This window comes from Squalius cephalus (genome assembly GCF_949319135.1).
Source record: "Squalius cephalus genome assembly, chromosome: 4".
Classification (NCBI taxonomy): Eukaryota; Metazoa; Chordata; class Actinopteri; order Cypriniformes; family Leuciscidae; genus Squalius; species Squalius cephalus.
The window spans coordinates 45,505,319-45,521,812 of record NC_137125.1 but is presented as its reverse complement, the minus strand read 5'-3'; the positions used below and the strand labels follow the sequence as shown (position 1 = coordinate 45,521,812).

At 39.1% G+C, this 16,494-nt stretch overlaps 1 protein-coding gene across 2 annotated transcripts in view; it reads right to left on the bottom strand.

The window, feature by feature from the left end:
* LOC307157797 (uncharacterized protein) overlaps positions 1-16,494 on the bottom strand; it is a 66,729-nt gene that overhangs the window by 29,452 nt on the left and 20,783 nt on the right. The window contains exons 3-4 of one of the 2 annotated variants that reach the window (XM_079869750.1): positions 12,052-12,125; positions 11,869-11,959 (exon numbers count right to left, since the gene is read on the bottom strand). The exons of the other annotated variant lie outside the window; for it this stretch is intronic. Coding sequence (XP_079725876.1) covers positions 11,869-11,959; positions 12,052-12,125 — 165 coding nt within the window. The remainder of the gene's footprint in view (positions 1-11,868; positions 11,960-12,051; positions 12,126-16,494) is intronic. 2 annotated transcript variants of the gene reach the window in all.

Below are 16,494 nucleotides of genomic sequence, written 5' to 3'. Positions count from 1 at the left end.
GACAGACAGACAGACAGACAGACAGATAGACAGATAGATAGATAGATAGATAGATAGATAGATTGAGAAATATCATCTCAGTCTAACCGTATACCACAGGGGATATATCTCGAAGCGCCGGTCCACGTGAGAGCGAAATCCACCAACTTTCCTCCATCTTTACTAGAGAGGCGCGTGTGAGATGAGACACTGTGGCTGAATATCAGACAGACAGAGGAGGATAACGAGCCTCATCCTTGCCGTTCATTAGCGCAGAGAACTCCCTAGCCTCGAGGGATGGGATAATTCCCACGGTAACCATTGCACATTCTTAACAAGCATCTACGCTGAACTTGCCTTGAGTGAGTGCTGTAGCTAGTCCACCTGATTTGGCGGGTCCAGCCCACAAGTGTGTGCTCGGTTACATGAGAATGATTAGCAGGGTCTTAAGGGATGCTTTGAAGCCCCCGCTGACACCACTTGCTCATGTTTGCAAACAAACACACAGCCTCTTTACGGAAAACAAGGTATTTAGCAGCCAACGAGAGTTCTCACTTGTGTACCTTTGATATGGGGTATGACTAGCATTAGCGGTTCCAATTCATCCCAAAAGGTTTCAGGTTTGGTTTTAGTGCAGTCCAGGTCGAGCTGTTTCACTCCAGGTTTAAATTTCTTTAGGATCTGAAATGTTTGTCTAAGCAGTTGAATGCATGATTTTATGCACCTTTTAGCAATTAGCAGGATTCGTCCATGTTCTTTTGGTCACGCTGCGCACCTAATTTCTTCACCGTCACCTTTTTTTTAATGCAATTTTGTGCTTGTGAAAGAAAACACTATTACTTGGCCTCAGGAGTGTGTATTTTTCGGGCGAAGGCCTTGAAGAGAAGCATTAACATTCATTCGCCACTTTGAGGGGGCAGCCATTACTAATCGCTAAGAAATTTCCTTACTACCTGCGGGCCTGTCAGGTTGTAAATGAAAAGGAATTAAGAAGAAATCCATACGTTTCTACACCCAGCCCCCTCCCCTGAGTTCGCTCTCCCAGCTTGCGCTCACTAGATGGGAGTCTATCATTAGCAGACCAAATTAAACATTAGCTCTTCGGCTGCCGGTAGTTTGGGCTAATTGCTAATCAGCAGTAAAAGTTGCCTGGCACGGAATATTGCTTACCATAAGCTAAAGGTAATTTGCTGCTTGAGACAAGCTAGGCCGACTTGTCTGTTGTTGTCCAGAGTCCGTTCCTAATTACCGCCGGAGGGCGATGACAGTCATTCAATGGAGATTAAGGCTGAGGCAAAAAAAATGGAAATGCGCCATAATGCAGGAATGAGCTAGAAATGCTTCTGTCTGCTTTTCTTTAATTTCCCCACTCTCGCTCTGTTTCCCTTCTGCACTCTGTTTATTACCAAGAGGGATGGATTCTCGCATGGTAAATCGACAGCAGGGAAGCTTGTTGATAGCCAAAGAGTCAGTTGAAAAGCTCCATCTTGAACTGAGCTTAGCTCATCAAAAGATTGAGCTTTGGGTAATTGGCAAGTCATTTACAGTTATACGTACATTTGATTTTTCCTGAATCTTTTCATTTGACAAAAATGTTTTACATATCATTGAGAAATGATTTCTCAATTTAGGGAGTGGCTAATTAAAACAAAAGTAGCAATGCTACTAAATTAACTTTATTCACTTTAATTACAAGCTGCTTTTAGTTTGAACAGTTTAGCGATTAAGAAAACACAGTACATTGCTGAATTTTTGGTCACATCATGTATGCGCTTTTTAATAGTGGGAGGAATCATTTTAGTGTGTCAGTTTGTTCACATGATTCATGAAAACAAACGATTCACTGATCAAATAAAAGATTCTCCAACTGAACAAGCGATTATTCTAACCATTTAAGTGAAATATTTATTTAAATGCTGCCGTTTATAATTTTATAACTAATTTTATTAATTATATTTATTGGTGAATATTAATTTATCAATTAACTTATTAAAACATATTTAAATAAAATGTTGGGCAACGACACATTCAGTTACATGTTGACTTTTCACTAGACAAAAATGTCATATTTCACAATTACTTTATGAAGTAGTCCATTTGAGGAGTAGCTAGATAATTAAAACAAAAGTAGCAAGGCTACTAAATTAACTATTATTATTGATTGGTAGTAATTGAAAAAAGTTTAGCGATGATAAATGGTTTAGGCTTAAAGAACACATAAAATAAATCATACTTTTTTAAATGCTCCATTATCTCATTTTTGCAAGTCCAATTCATTTTTAGTGAATCAGATCATTCAAATGATTCACGCAAACAAACAATTCACTGATAAGATGCGCCAATCAAATAAACGATTCTTCAAACCATTTATGTCCTTGCATCACTTTTTTACAGGTGACATATTTAGTTAAATGCTTCCGTTTATACTTTTTGACATAGATGCCGTCACCCTGATTTCAGATCCTAAAAGTTAAATAGCTTCAACGTATATAGCTAATTTTTGCATAACTTGAGTTTTAAAGTGTAGCTCAGCCATATTTTAACTCCTTGATTAGCTTGTAGCTTAGCAAGCAGCAGCTTCAAATATAAGATTTTGCCAATAACCTGAGTTTCTGCTCTAAAAAAACACTTTTATGCTGTATTAGAACTACAAATCATTCCTGATGTCTTAGATGAAAGTGGCACTTTTTTCCCCCACTGCGTTCCCATCAAGTGCCACATCATCCTGTTCCTGATTGTCTCAGTGTCAGCCAACCCGGCTCAGCTGATGTCCCACAGGTCTCCGACTGCAGGATAAAATCTGAGTCTACAGCTATCATAATTAATAATCACCCACCCACAGGCTTCTCAGCCTAACCTTCAAAATCCAATCCAGCTCCTCTTCTGATCCCCGGATTGATAGATGTGCATGTTTCCGCGCGCACACTGTAAATATGTATGTACTCATAAACTCAAACAACATTCGTCCCTTTCATCTGCAGGTTCGCCGTACGGGGAGGAAAAGACACACACGTACAGATACACACTCGCGTGCTTTTATCTAATGTCAGATATCGAAATGTCAAACCATCGGTTGGAGGGGAAGGAGGGCGGAGCGGGTAGTCGTGGATGTCTCACACCCCCTGGTCGAATCCCAGTGCAGTCCGATCAATACATCGTTATAGATCTTAATCACGTGAAGCGTATAATCGCCTAGAACCTATCAATTATAGAGAGTGAGATAGCTGGGCCGCCAAATCCTGGCCTGCAGCCTCCTTCCTCCTTGGATTAGGATCTGAGATTGGGTCAGGATCATAGGAGCTACGCCCTGCCCGGCCAGATAGCACATTAATGACCACTCCAGGGGCAGCTGTCTCTCAGGCTGCAGTCTGGCAAAATAAATAATAAATCATTTAGGCTGGAGCTGACATAATTACCAACTAAGAAGCTCAGCACAGGCCAGCGAGGCCAGTAACAATGGGAGAGGAGAGAGTGATAGGCCGAGCGCTCTGCGCTGATTAGCTCCTCTTTCTGCACACATAAAGCTCGGCTACTCTCTTTACAACATCCTTCTACCTTTGCTGCCTCTCTGAAGTTTATATACAAGATCATGGAGCGCTGGTGCTGCACTTTTGAAATTATGCATCGTTAGTGGCACCGAGCGGAATCGCAAAAATGACTGTTTTTCAACAGGTTTCATGTTCAAGTCGAGACAAGTCACCATTTATATAGCGCTTCATACAAACAGCAAAATAACGATCAATATAACAAACTTCACTAAATATCAGACAAATTCAAATTTTGCTGTAAAGCAACTCTATAGAAGACAATAGTGTCATTATTCAGCTCAAATCAGTTCAGTGTTGATTCAGTTCAATAAATGTGTAAAGTTCATCAGTTATGAAATTAGTTCAGTTCAATTCATCTATAAGCAGCTCTATAGAAGACAAGTGTCATTATTGAGCTCAAGTCAGTTCAGTGTTGATTCAGTTCAATAACTGTGTGAAGTTAATCAATTATAAAACTAGTTCAGTTAAATTCATCTATAAGCAGCTCTATAGAAGATAATAGTGTCATTAGCTCAAATCAGTTCAGTGTTGATTCAGTTCAGTTCAATAAAGTTAATCAATTATGAAATTAGTTCAATTCATTTTAGCAGCTCTACAGAAGACATCTATTCAGCTCCTGTTAGATTCAATTCAGTTCAATGGCAGTGTTGATGTTGCAAAATTCATCAGTTATAAAACAAAGTTATATCAGCTTTAAGGCAGCTCTGCAGAAATCTCAATCTCAATTCAGTTTAAGTTTTGTTCTCATCAGTGTGTGCAGTCAATTCGATAATATTCCTGAAAATTAAGTGTCTTTTCAATAATGGCAGGAAACTGTGAGGCAACTGACGTGGAAAGTCACATGACAATGGCAATATGGCAGATGTAGTAGTACGACTGCATTCATACTACATGCATACTCATAAAACATACTTTATTAACGAGAGGTAAGGAAATGCAGTATGTGATTTTGGATGCATAAGGAGGAGACAGAGACATTGGAATGAATGGCGGCAGAACAAAGTCCTGCGTTTCAGTTCAAAGAGCTTTTTTGATAGACATGTTGCGTGTTATTTTTGCATTAGCTGGACCAGCCTGAAAAAAGTCAAGCTAAAAATTATAAATTATGATGCCTCAAATAGTTTTTGAGATGTATTTTTTTCCATCACTTAAGTAGATATATTCTTTATTTGAATGCCTGTTGTCTACATAGAAAATCGCGGCCTGGGGAAAACTTCCAAGATCGCCGACAAGTAAACTGACTTGCCTTGAAGGGACCTTAACAGTGTTTACACTCTTTATGGAAATTAACCAATTAAATTAACCCACTTTTCCCCTCCACATTATATAGGATAAAACTACACCTTTGAGCCAGAATGAAATGAAAGGAAGTTAATTGAAATAAAGCTGAAATAAAACAAAATATAAATATTTGACGAAAAACATTAGCTAAAGGACAATTTTGAAATGACCAAGTACTATTGAAACAAACCTATAACTAAAAAAAAAAAAAAATTAAAACTGTTCGTAAATTTTTGTATAAAACAAAAACTGATAAAAAAGACAAAAGCCCATAGAAAAATGACTAAAATTTAAACTGAAAATATTTAAAAAAAGTGTCAAATCGATTAATTGCGATTAATCGCATCTAACATAAACGTTTTTAAACACACACACTTTTTTTTTAAATAGCTATTTTGAATATGCCTATAATGATTTCAAAGTTAATGCCAACTTACCTTGAGGTGAATAAAATATCTAGGGAATGTTGCACAGTAAATATGAAAGTGGTATTGACCAGCCCCCCTTTCTGCTGGCAAGCAATTGTCATTCCCTCCTACAGAAACACCTTGTTGCCGATGGCGATGCAATTAAAGTGACGGAGAACTCATTTCAGATGCATGTCTCCTTTGCTCGAATTGCCAATCAGCAAGGGCGATTTTGAGGTAGCTATGGAAATGCCGCACTCACCCGCTTCAGTTGTTCTGCATTCAAAGAAAGATTTAGAACGACACAGATAGAAATATATAGAGAGTAGGAAGGCCGGAAACAAATATGTTGTCTACATGTTCTAATTTATCTCACCTTACACACCTTTTCTGTTCCGCACCTCTCTGAGAAGCCTCCTCACTTCCCAGTCCAAATTTAAATTCAGAAAAATTCCTAAGCGGATTTTCTCAATTTAGCCATACTTTTAATCTTTGGCAAAAATGAGTGATGACTTCTTTCAAAAAAAAAAAAAAAAAAAAAAACCTGACAGGCTTACAGCGCACACCGGCGGATTAGTTTCCCGTGGAGATGAGGTTTTCCTTTGTGCTGCCGTGTGTCTGTTTGATGGGGGTTTAACAGGAAGCGTTCATGCTGAAATTGGATGCAGACAGGGATAGCGGTGCGATGGCCGGGTTTTGATATGGACCCCACGCAGTAACTCTGGTCTAACATACCCTCATCTTCGTCTCCCTGAGGCCTGCCTTAACGCCTATGAAGACTACTATACTCCCTGGATACACACAGCAACAAACTGGGGTGTTATTTAAACGCATATATAGCTAGATCTGAGGAAAATGCACTTTTCTCCATGTTTACGCCCATTGAAAGTGGTTTCCGGAGGAGATTTATACCCTATCATTCTCGCTTTTGAGATATTGGATTCCTCACATGTTGCTGTTCTGCCAAGGATGCTGACGAGAGATGAAAATACTGCGTATGATGCCGGACTCTCGATATGTAAGATGATTATGACATCTTGTTGCGTAGAAACGGGCCATATGCTGCTGCAAAGCAAGGTTAACAGGTTGTTTACCAGCTAAATCAGTTCAGGGTCTTGCTTCATGACAGTGCATTACACAAAATGAAGCACAACTTGAGCTTTCTTCCAATTTGGGTGAAGTAGGGCGGTCCTAAGAAGCATGATTTGAAAAGTATTAGGATCAACACAAGGCGCTTCATGGGCACGTGATTGGACGACTGCTGTCCTGGTGAGCACCCCACCCCCCACCCCCTCCTGTGCTGGCCAGGGTTCACGACAGATGGGCAAAGGCAGGCCTAAGCTCAGACTGTCTGAGACACTCACCAGGGCAGGATGGGTCTCCTGTCCTATCAGTCTCATCCTCTCAATCCTGCAAACAGGCATTTGTTTGTTGATTTGGCTGCTTTGATGCCCCATTATACACACTGTGCTGACAGACACAGAACACTGGCTTTCCACTGATTACACGAGGTGGTGTAAACAAACCTAAAATCATGACGATATTTCTTATTTAAAGTGATGTACATTGTTTATATAAACCTGCTCTTGACAGTTCTTTAGGTTTATAGGAATGAACATTCAGATGGTCATTACAGAAAAATAAACTCCTTTGAGTTATAAACTGATTTACAGATTTTATAATTTCACGGTATTGTACTATATTGGATGTTTATAACTGCGCATCACCTTGGCCTTCATCTAATGCTTACATAATCTGTAAATCTGTTAAAACAATAATATTCTAGTAACATAATTCTTTAGCAAATATTACATTAAAATCCATTTTTTGTACTGTACATTATAATAATGTGATGCCTAAATCCACCAGTATTATTTTAGTATCGATATACTATTTTTTTAAATATATTTTTAATATAAATTTCTGCTTTTATTTTAATTTAATTAAAAATTTAGTAATCTTTATTGATTTTGTCATTCTTGTTTGTCACAATTAAAAAAAAATATATAAATTTTTATTTCAGTTTTAATTATTTTAGTACATCAAACTGAATAAAAATGATAAATGTTGTTTTGACAACTAGCTGAAATAAAATAAGTTTTACATTTTAATATTTTATTTTATTTCAGATCACGTTTATTTCAAGTAACAGAGTGGTTTTTATGGTTTTAGTTTTAGTTAATTCAACTGATTTGAGTATTTAACTTTTAATATATTTGAAAAAATAAAATAAAATATTCTATATCAGTGCATCCCTAAAACCCATTTTTTGGGGCGGTTCCAAAAGGGTTTATTTTTATTAAAGGGGCATTCCACCCATTTGAACATTGTTTTTTATTTAAAGTGGGTCATATATGTAGTCGAAATGTAAAATAAATTTTGAATTTGGTGCCTTTGTGACCGAGGAAAGACAAAAAATAACTTAAGGACGCATTTGTATGAAAGACAACAACTCCCACAATGCACCACATTGCACAGCTCCGAAAGCCACTCCCACTAATCCAGAAAGCGCATATCTGCCTATAGAGCTGGTAAGTCCCGCCCCCTCCGCTAACCCCGCTGGACCTCTAGGTTGAAAAATCGTCAATGCAAGTGAATGGGAGAAAATAATTATTTTCTGGTCCCGTTTGAATTTTGCCATGAATGTGAACATATGTTGTCTGTGAATTTTTAATATAATGTTTCGTGTAAAGAATGCTACAATTTAGCTGGTAGAAGTTTGATACGGTTAGACTTTGTGTGAGAGCACTTTGTGGACTACAACTCTTCGCTGCTTTCGACGCGAATCTGAAGAAAGAACAGCCCATTTGGTTTGAATGGTGACATTTGGGTACAAAACACACAGGCATCTCGATCTGTCTCCATAGATTATCGCAGCATTAGCATCGTGATTTGACAAGTGGAGGGAAATGTGTTATGGGGTGACGTCACATAGGCGACATGTAGTCTTTCTCGTTATTTCTTTTCCACAACTGCTAGCCAAAGAATCGTACAATATACGGTCAAACTCGTAACATGAAACATTATATAAAAAATTCACATACAACATATGTTCACATTCATGGCACAATTTAAACGGGATCAGAAAATAATTATTTTCTCCCATTCACTTGCATTGACGATTTTTCAACCTAGAGGTCCACTTGGGGTTTTACGGATGGGCGGGACTTACCAGCTCTATAAGAGAAATCACTCTTCCGTCTACAAGGCTAGCTACCACCAGAGCTTGAAATTCATTTCACATTCACACAAAATGTCTAGTTAGTTAGTTGGCGAACTCATTAGTGCATTACTCCTCGTTTGTATTTCTTTCGAAAAGGTGAATTATTGCATGGTACCTGGATGTTCAGTCAGAACATATGCGGTGCGAAACTAGGATAGTTCTCAACACAAACGTCCGTGTCCTCGTCTGATTCAGAGATTTCGTCCAGGAGAAATTGTCATCGTTGATATTCTTTGCTGCAGACGGACTCTATCTCTGTGTTCGTAGCGGTTCGTAGTTGCATAGGGAGATCACCGGCGCCACCAGTCCGCCCTAACTCGAGCCAGTCCGGGCTCCTCGTCCGCGGCAGGCAGGTCTTCTGCCTCGGCTGCTCTTCGCTATAATGCGGCTTGTAAAGGTAGCCACAAACACCTGATTCAAGCATCAGACTTCCGAAATCATCTTCTTCTATATCATATTGAGTACTCTCCTCCGCTATTGTCATAACTTTACATCTGTCTCCACAGCGTCTGTTAGCTTAGCTTCAAACAAGATGGAGGATATTGCTTTCAGTTTCAGAGAGTAAAGTCCCACCCACTGATCTGTAATAGGTCTGTAGCGTGAGCTCCCTCCCGCCCCCTGGGAAAGATGAGGAACTAGTGCTTGTAGTCTCAACAGAAATCCCCCCCTCTTACACTTCCTCCGACAATGACGCAAAATGACGATTTTTGCGTCATTGTAGTAGGAAGTGTAAGAGGTAAATAACGGATTTCTCCCGTCTCAGGGGAAAATGAGAGAGTGTTGCACGACCATTCAATAGTATAACTGGGTTTCTAACAATGCAAAGCTTAATGCAAATGGGTGGAGTGTCCCTTTAAGAAACCAGCTTTTTGGCCTATTATGTAATATTTAGTATATTTTCTTTTTTAAAGGGTTAGTTTACCCAAAATGAAAATTATGTCATAATTTACTCATCCTCATGTCATTCCAAACCCCCGTAAGACTTTCATTCATCTTCAGAACATAAATGAAGATCTTGAGGAAATCTGACAGCTTTCTGTCCCTCCATTGACAGCTACGCAACTACCACTTTGACGCTTCAAAAAGTTAATAAAGAGATCGTAAATCAAATCCATATGAACTGATTGGTTTAGTGCCAATTTTCTGAAGAGACACGATCACTTTATACGCTGAACAGATTTAATTTAGGCTTTTGTTCACATATAAACATTAATCAACGCACACATCAGTTGTGGTAAATGGAAGCTGAAGCATGTTCGCTTGACGTGCATGAACCAATGAGGATTGTTCTCGTGTTACGCAGCACGTTTGAGCTTCCGCAAGAACCAATGAGGTTTGTTCTCGAGTGTCAAGCAGGTTCGGTTGAGTTTCTGTTTATGTTCGCTGATCAATGTTTACAGTATATGTGAATAAAAAGCCTAAATTCAGTCTGTTCATCATATGACGTGATCGTGTCTCTTCAGAAAATTTGGACAAAACCGCTCGATTCATATGGATTAGTTTTACGATCTCTTTATGAACTTTTTGAAGCATCAAAATGGTAGTTGTGTAGCTGCCAACCAAGGGACAGAAATTGCTCAAACTTTATTAAAACGATCTTCATTTCTGTTCCGAAGATGAACGAAAGTCTTAGGGGTTTGGAACAACAAGAGGGATGGAGACATGAGAGTAAATGATGACAAAATTTTCATTTTTTGGCAAACTATCCCTTTAATCTAAATATTTTATTACATAAGAACACGGAGCATGGAGTGACATGGAGCTGGGAATCTGACAACACACACACACACACACACACACACACACACACACACACACACACACACACACACACACACACACACACACACACACACACACACACACACACACACACACACACACAAAACTGATTGCAAAATTACACAGTCAACCAATCAAATTAAAGTATTCCAGAGAATTGTGAAGTAAGTGAATTCTAATTAGATCACATGCATTTTTTATAGATTCAAAGGATCATAACACAAAATAACTATCCTTTAAATTTATAGCATTACCTAATGCCTTGTATTGCATGTGCTGCATTGCAACCAACAATACCCACAACTTTACCCAAAATAACCTGATCAGGATGCATCCTTTGATGTGCACTTGTATTTAACTGGTGCAAGTGCTGAGTTAGGACTGAGATAAACCACTGGGGTGGTTTGCTAGTCTGCAGGTTTTTTAAAGAGAGAAGTAAGGAGAGGAGAAGTATATTGGCTTGCCGTTTAAAGCCTCTGCTCTTGACCTACTTTTCTTTAATGGAGATTCTGAGTGCGAAAAAGAGCTGTTTATCAGACGATGAAAAGCATAATGACACAATTTATTTATTCAAAGCTGAGCAGCCAGGATTGAAAATGCTGACCCTTAAGGGGGGGCTGGTGGTCAGCCTCAAGGTAGAGATGTCAAATAAATGTTGAAAAGTGCTTTTTATGCATTAGCATTTCATAAGGCTTATTTTGCTCGCTTTTTAATCATCCTACGTGATTTATAAGGAAAGGTGTTGAGAAAATGGTTAATGGTGGAGATGCGATGAAGCACTGGCACTTTCTGAGATTGTTCTTTGGAGAGTTGGTCACTAGCGAATCAAAATTAGTTGAAACGAGTCAAAATTAACTGGTTTAAATACGGTTCCTTCATATTGTTGGTCCCCAGTGGGTTGAGCAGGTGTGGGGGGGGGGGGGGGGGGGGAGGAGGATCTTCACAAATTCAGAGGGTGGGTACGTGCCGAGCGTTTGCAATTAGAGTCGTGTTGTGCTCATGAGGTCCATAGAACTTCAAAAAGAATTATTCAGGCCTTCCCTTTATTTGATTACGGCCGGTCCCCTGACTTTCCCCTGCCAGCAACCACAATGCATTTCACCAATTAGCTGGTGCACCTGGCCACAATTGATATGTTGTCAGCTTACTGCACTCAGTGTAGAATGCTTAATAGTTGCATCTCAATCCCCAAATTATTCACTAAAGCATATAAATATTTGATTCCTGTACCCTGTAGCTGTGTATTGGATCTTTTTTTATTATTATTCCAACCTCCATAAAAACACAGATGTTTTATATAAATATTTTAGGTCATCAACTCTTCTCTTCCCCACTTTCTCTCATTCTCTATATCCTTTCCTCATTTACTATTTGAAGCAACTATTAGTATTTTAACACCATAGGAAAGCGGCTTCATTGAAATGCAATGAAAACTGCACAGAAAAGGCAAAGTTAACTAATGGGCTCAAATTTTCAAACGAATGCAAGATTAAAGTCAATTGAATCTCCCATTGGGTTTTGACTGAAACCCTTTGAAAAGGAGCCCCGTAGTGGTTTTCAGAAATGAAAAATAGGACTTGTTCTAAAATATTAATAACATTTTATACCCTCATTATGGCAAAGCAATTACATTTATTCAGAAACTTACTTTTGATTCTACCTTGAGGTGATTCGCACGCAGGTAATGCCACCCTCAGCCCTCCGAACAGTCTTCTGCGCCATTCTCCAAATGTACCGCACTGACACATCAGAAGAAGGGATATAATTTAATATAGGCCAAATTCATATTTGATCTGTGCATTGTAAGTGAGAGCTCTAATACTCCATGTACCGGCGGGCCGTCATGAATCTCCAAGTGCGAACGGCAAATCCGGGTACGAGACAATTCCTTTTCTTCGTGGTCGTCTAGAGGGGAATCAGAATTAGAGATCCGAGGTGAAATAAAACAGTAGAATAGTGCATAAACCTTTCGGGAGTGCATAACTAAGTTCCGTATGAGTGTTTTATATCAGTCTTTGTGCACTAGACATCTCCCATCAACTAGTCTGGCCTAGTTTCCCATAACAGACACCATTAATTAAATATATTACACAATGTGCACCCTCATAGATATAAATGAAGCATGCAATACAAAAACAATTCAGAGAGGAGATTAGGCGGAAAAGTTGCATTTGTTCTCCATTGACTTCTCTCCCTCCAACCCCCCAAAGTTCCTCCCCGGCTCTTCAGAGGGTTTTAGCATCTCTCAAATCACACACCGCAATTCGACAAAAAGCAGCACATTTGCTGGAGCTCGCACGCATTCAGATGAGGGTGACAGGGAGGAAGATTTGAGACTCCTCTCTCGTTCTCACTAGCGCACGCTCTGCCCGTAATGGGGTAGAAGTCATTAAAAACATCACTGCAGGCCTAATTAAGACGGGACATCTGGTCTCTCCTCACAGAACGGATCGCAGCCGAGTACAAATAACTCCTCCATGACAAGTTGAGAGGTGTCATACATCTCAGTGATCGTCAATCAACAGGGGACTTAGGCAACTCTTTCATCGTTAACGAGCGAATGCTTTGTTTTCCCGTTATAAGAGAAAACATTTTGACAAATTTCAAAAGGGGGGTTGGAGGCAGGGTGTCTTCTGTCATTTTTCAATTCCCCTTTTATGTTGCTGCCAATTAGTTGGTGTAAACTTTAAGTTGCCTTTGACAATGATGATTTTTGCATAGCCAATGCCTGTACGATGGCGGATCTGCTACAGGACAACACGAAGGAAAATAAAGATGGAAGATCTGCGCATCTCTTAAAGTTGAAGTATAATCGGTAGTTTTTACGAAAGCCCTGTCAAAAGTCGGAGAACGAGTAAACATTGGTCATTTACACATACTACCGACATTGTAACAATACAAGAGACTGCATTCTTTTATTAGATACAAAATAAATATAAAATATCAATTGCACCAAAAGGAGCTGACTATAGCGTTCACTGAATCATATCTAGTGTGAAACTATGGTCTACTCATCTTGTTTAATACACTGATAGCTGCTCAGATGTTATTCAGCATCATGTGCATTTGGGATCCACAGTTGCGGCCCTTGGTGATTCAATATGTTCGGGTATTTGTCACTCTTTTATGAGATTAGACAGCTTATCAAACATTAATAAGTGGATAGGAATTCACAGCATGCTAGAAAAACGATTCCACTTGCAACAACACAAAGGGTTAAAGTTGTACAGCGCAAACCCTCCAAGAAAAAGAACAAAAATACAAAAGATGGATAAAAAATAAATAAAGAACAAAGGCAAAACAACCAGACCTAGTCAGAAGCTAAGGGAGACAATGCATGAAAATAATTGGAGCCCAAGGGGTGATATTTGTTCTCCTGAAATAATAATTACTCTTATGGACTTGTGTGCAAACACTTTAACACTAAGGGAGCAAAACAAATCTTATCAATAATCATTTCTACAGCAATGCGGCCAAGCTTTCTTTATACATCACTATTTTTGCACTCGATGCACTTTGCTGCTCTGATTTTTTCACCAATATCACCTTGCATTTTAATTAGAAAAATCATAGATGCAGAATTCTTAATAGTAGAACTGAACCCTATGACAACTTCAGTATGCTTCACAGTCTAAAGGCGCTCTCCAGCCCTGATTGTGTATAATTCTAATCAGAACCTCGCCATCTTATAGATAAGACAGAGTAGCAGATAATGCACTAAAAAAAAAAAGCCTATCGAGTCTAAAATAAGGCAATTTCTATGTAAATCGGCAATAAAGCAGAACTTTCCTAACTGCTGAGGGCAGTCGCATTATTGACATGCGGGCTGTTCGGAAATTGTTTAACTGCTTGATAGCAGGTATCTCGCCAGATATTTGCTTACCTTTCCTCTTCCATTAATGTTCCCTCTAATATTAAGCCATCTTCCATGCACACGAACAGACGCCGCTCGCTCTTTAGCATCTGATTAGCGCCCAGTAATTCTATCTCCACCAACGACTGCGCTGTAAGATTGCCCGCAATATTATGTGCAGGATGAAGCATATCCATCCATTTCGAATTGAACTCTGGGATGCATTATTGATTGACCAGCGAGATTGTGTCAGGAAAATAAGTGCCACTGGGTTATAGTTTAATATGGATGATAATGCACAAGGGCCTTGGTGAACCATCAAAGCTAGGTCTGTTTTCATAGGTAGCAGTGCGCTTCTTTTATGAAGCTTGAATCTGACTCATGCTCGCTCTTTGTTTGACGTAAAGTTAAGTTTCCACAACTTTGAAATGAGATGATAAAAGAATTCGGGTGTCAGCGGTTCTCTTATTGTAACTAGGGCTTATATTTCCCTGCAGGCCTCCTAGAGGGATTATGATTATACAGTAGATTAAAACTTTTATCCCTATCTGTGAGCAGCGAATTATTGGTAGATGAGACACAAACCAACGAAATACATTGTATTCGTAGTCAACCGCTCAGGAAGGTTTACCCTGTTGACTTTTGACCCCAGGACTGATCAAACTTGCCATCAGTCTTAGAGGACACTGAAGAGGATGTTCCCACTGCTAGGAACAAATCTGATTGGATGGGATTTCCGATGTAATTCTATATGTGCCTGCATGCATGTGTCTGTGAATGGCAGTGTAAGCTTAAAATATAAAGGTTAAACCGTTTGAGTGAGAACTAGATGTTATAATATTAAGCATGTATGTTCTGTGTAACCAGTAAATGCCAGTTAATTCAGAGTCAAGGTGCATGGCCATGTCTTGTGCCTCGCTGAAATTTGTTCTCAGATTCCAATGGACACAAACGAGATACCATTCATTCAAAAGTCAAATAGCACATTAGAGAGGTGTAAATGTTACAGGGACTGTTTAACCAAAAATGAAAATTCTGACATCATTTGATCACCCACATGTCGCTCCTAATCTGTATTATTTTCTTTCTTCTGAGGTACACTAAAGGGAAAATTGCCCATAAAATTAAAGTAAATAGGGCTGTCTAACTCCAAAAATGACAAAAAGACACCATAAAAGCAGTCCATAACACTACAGTGTATCTGTGTTTTCACAACTTTTTCATTTAAAAGATATAGGAAGAAATATAGAAAGAGCAAATGCAATAAATGCAATTACAATGTTTTAACATCCAATGGCAGATTGCACAAAATATGATGATCTCATTCTCATTTCAGTATTTAATGTCTAGAACAGCGCTAAAGAGCATTTTTACATCACAGTACTTTTTTGTTGTCGAAGTTCGCAAGCCGTTTACAGTAGCTGTGGGGCATTTATTTATTCATGTTTTTTTCCTTTAAATATTCACACAGTGACAATCTGTTAAGACTCATTGGCTGTCTCCTGAGCACTGGCCGGAGCGATGCAGAGAAGAGAGAGAAAGGGACAGACGGCAGTTAATTATTAAAAATGTCAAAAATAATCACTTACTCCCTGCAAACCACCACTGTCATCAAACCTGTAGCGAATATCTGGATTCTATTCAGAAGGTCAAAGGCGCAATATGGGAGCCACTAATAGCAATGCAACAAAAACTCTCGCAGATGCAGTGAGGAATGGTTTTGTAAGCTGCTACAGAGGGGCTCAATAAATGACGGTTAAAACATGACCTCCATCCTACCGACATATGTTGTAACTGAAAACTACTTTCACCTCTATTTTCGCTGCTTTGTGCGTGAGATGCTTCAAGGTGGCCTCATTTGAATCAAGGCTGTCATAGTGCTTGAATTGGAAAGGATGTATGGAATCTTAATAAAACCCTCCACCATGGGCTGCTTTTTAATGAAAGCACTTCATATCTCCTTTAAATGCCATAGGAGCTTATTTAATGACATGATTGTGTCTCTCATTTTAGGCTTTAGTCAGGGGGTTTTGTTAAGCTTTTTTGTCCTGTGTAGCCTTTTGTACACATTTATTTGCTTTCTGTATACAATTATTTTTTTTATTTTTTTTTTTGCTGATTGCTCAATGATTTACAGTTTGGATGGATGGATGAATGTGGGTAGAAGGATAGACAGACACACAGATGGATGGATGAATGGATGATGGATGGATGGATGGATGGATAGATGAAATGATAGACAGACACATGGACAGATGGATGGATGGAAAGATAGACAGACACACGGACAGATGGATGGATGGAATGATAGATGGATGGATGGATGGATGGATGGATGGATGGATGGATGGATGGATGGATGGATGGATGGATGGATGGATGGATGGATGGATGGATGGATGGATGGATGGATGGATGGAT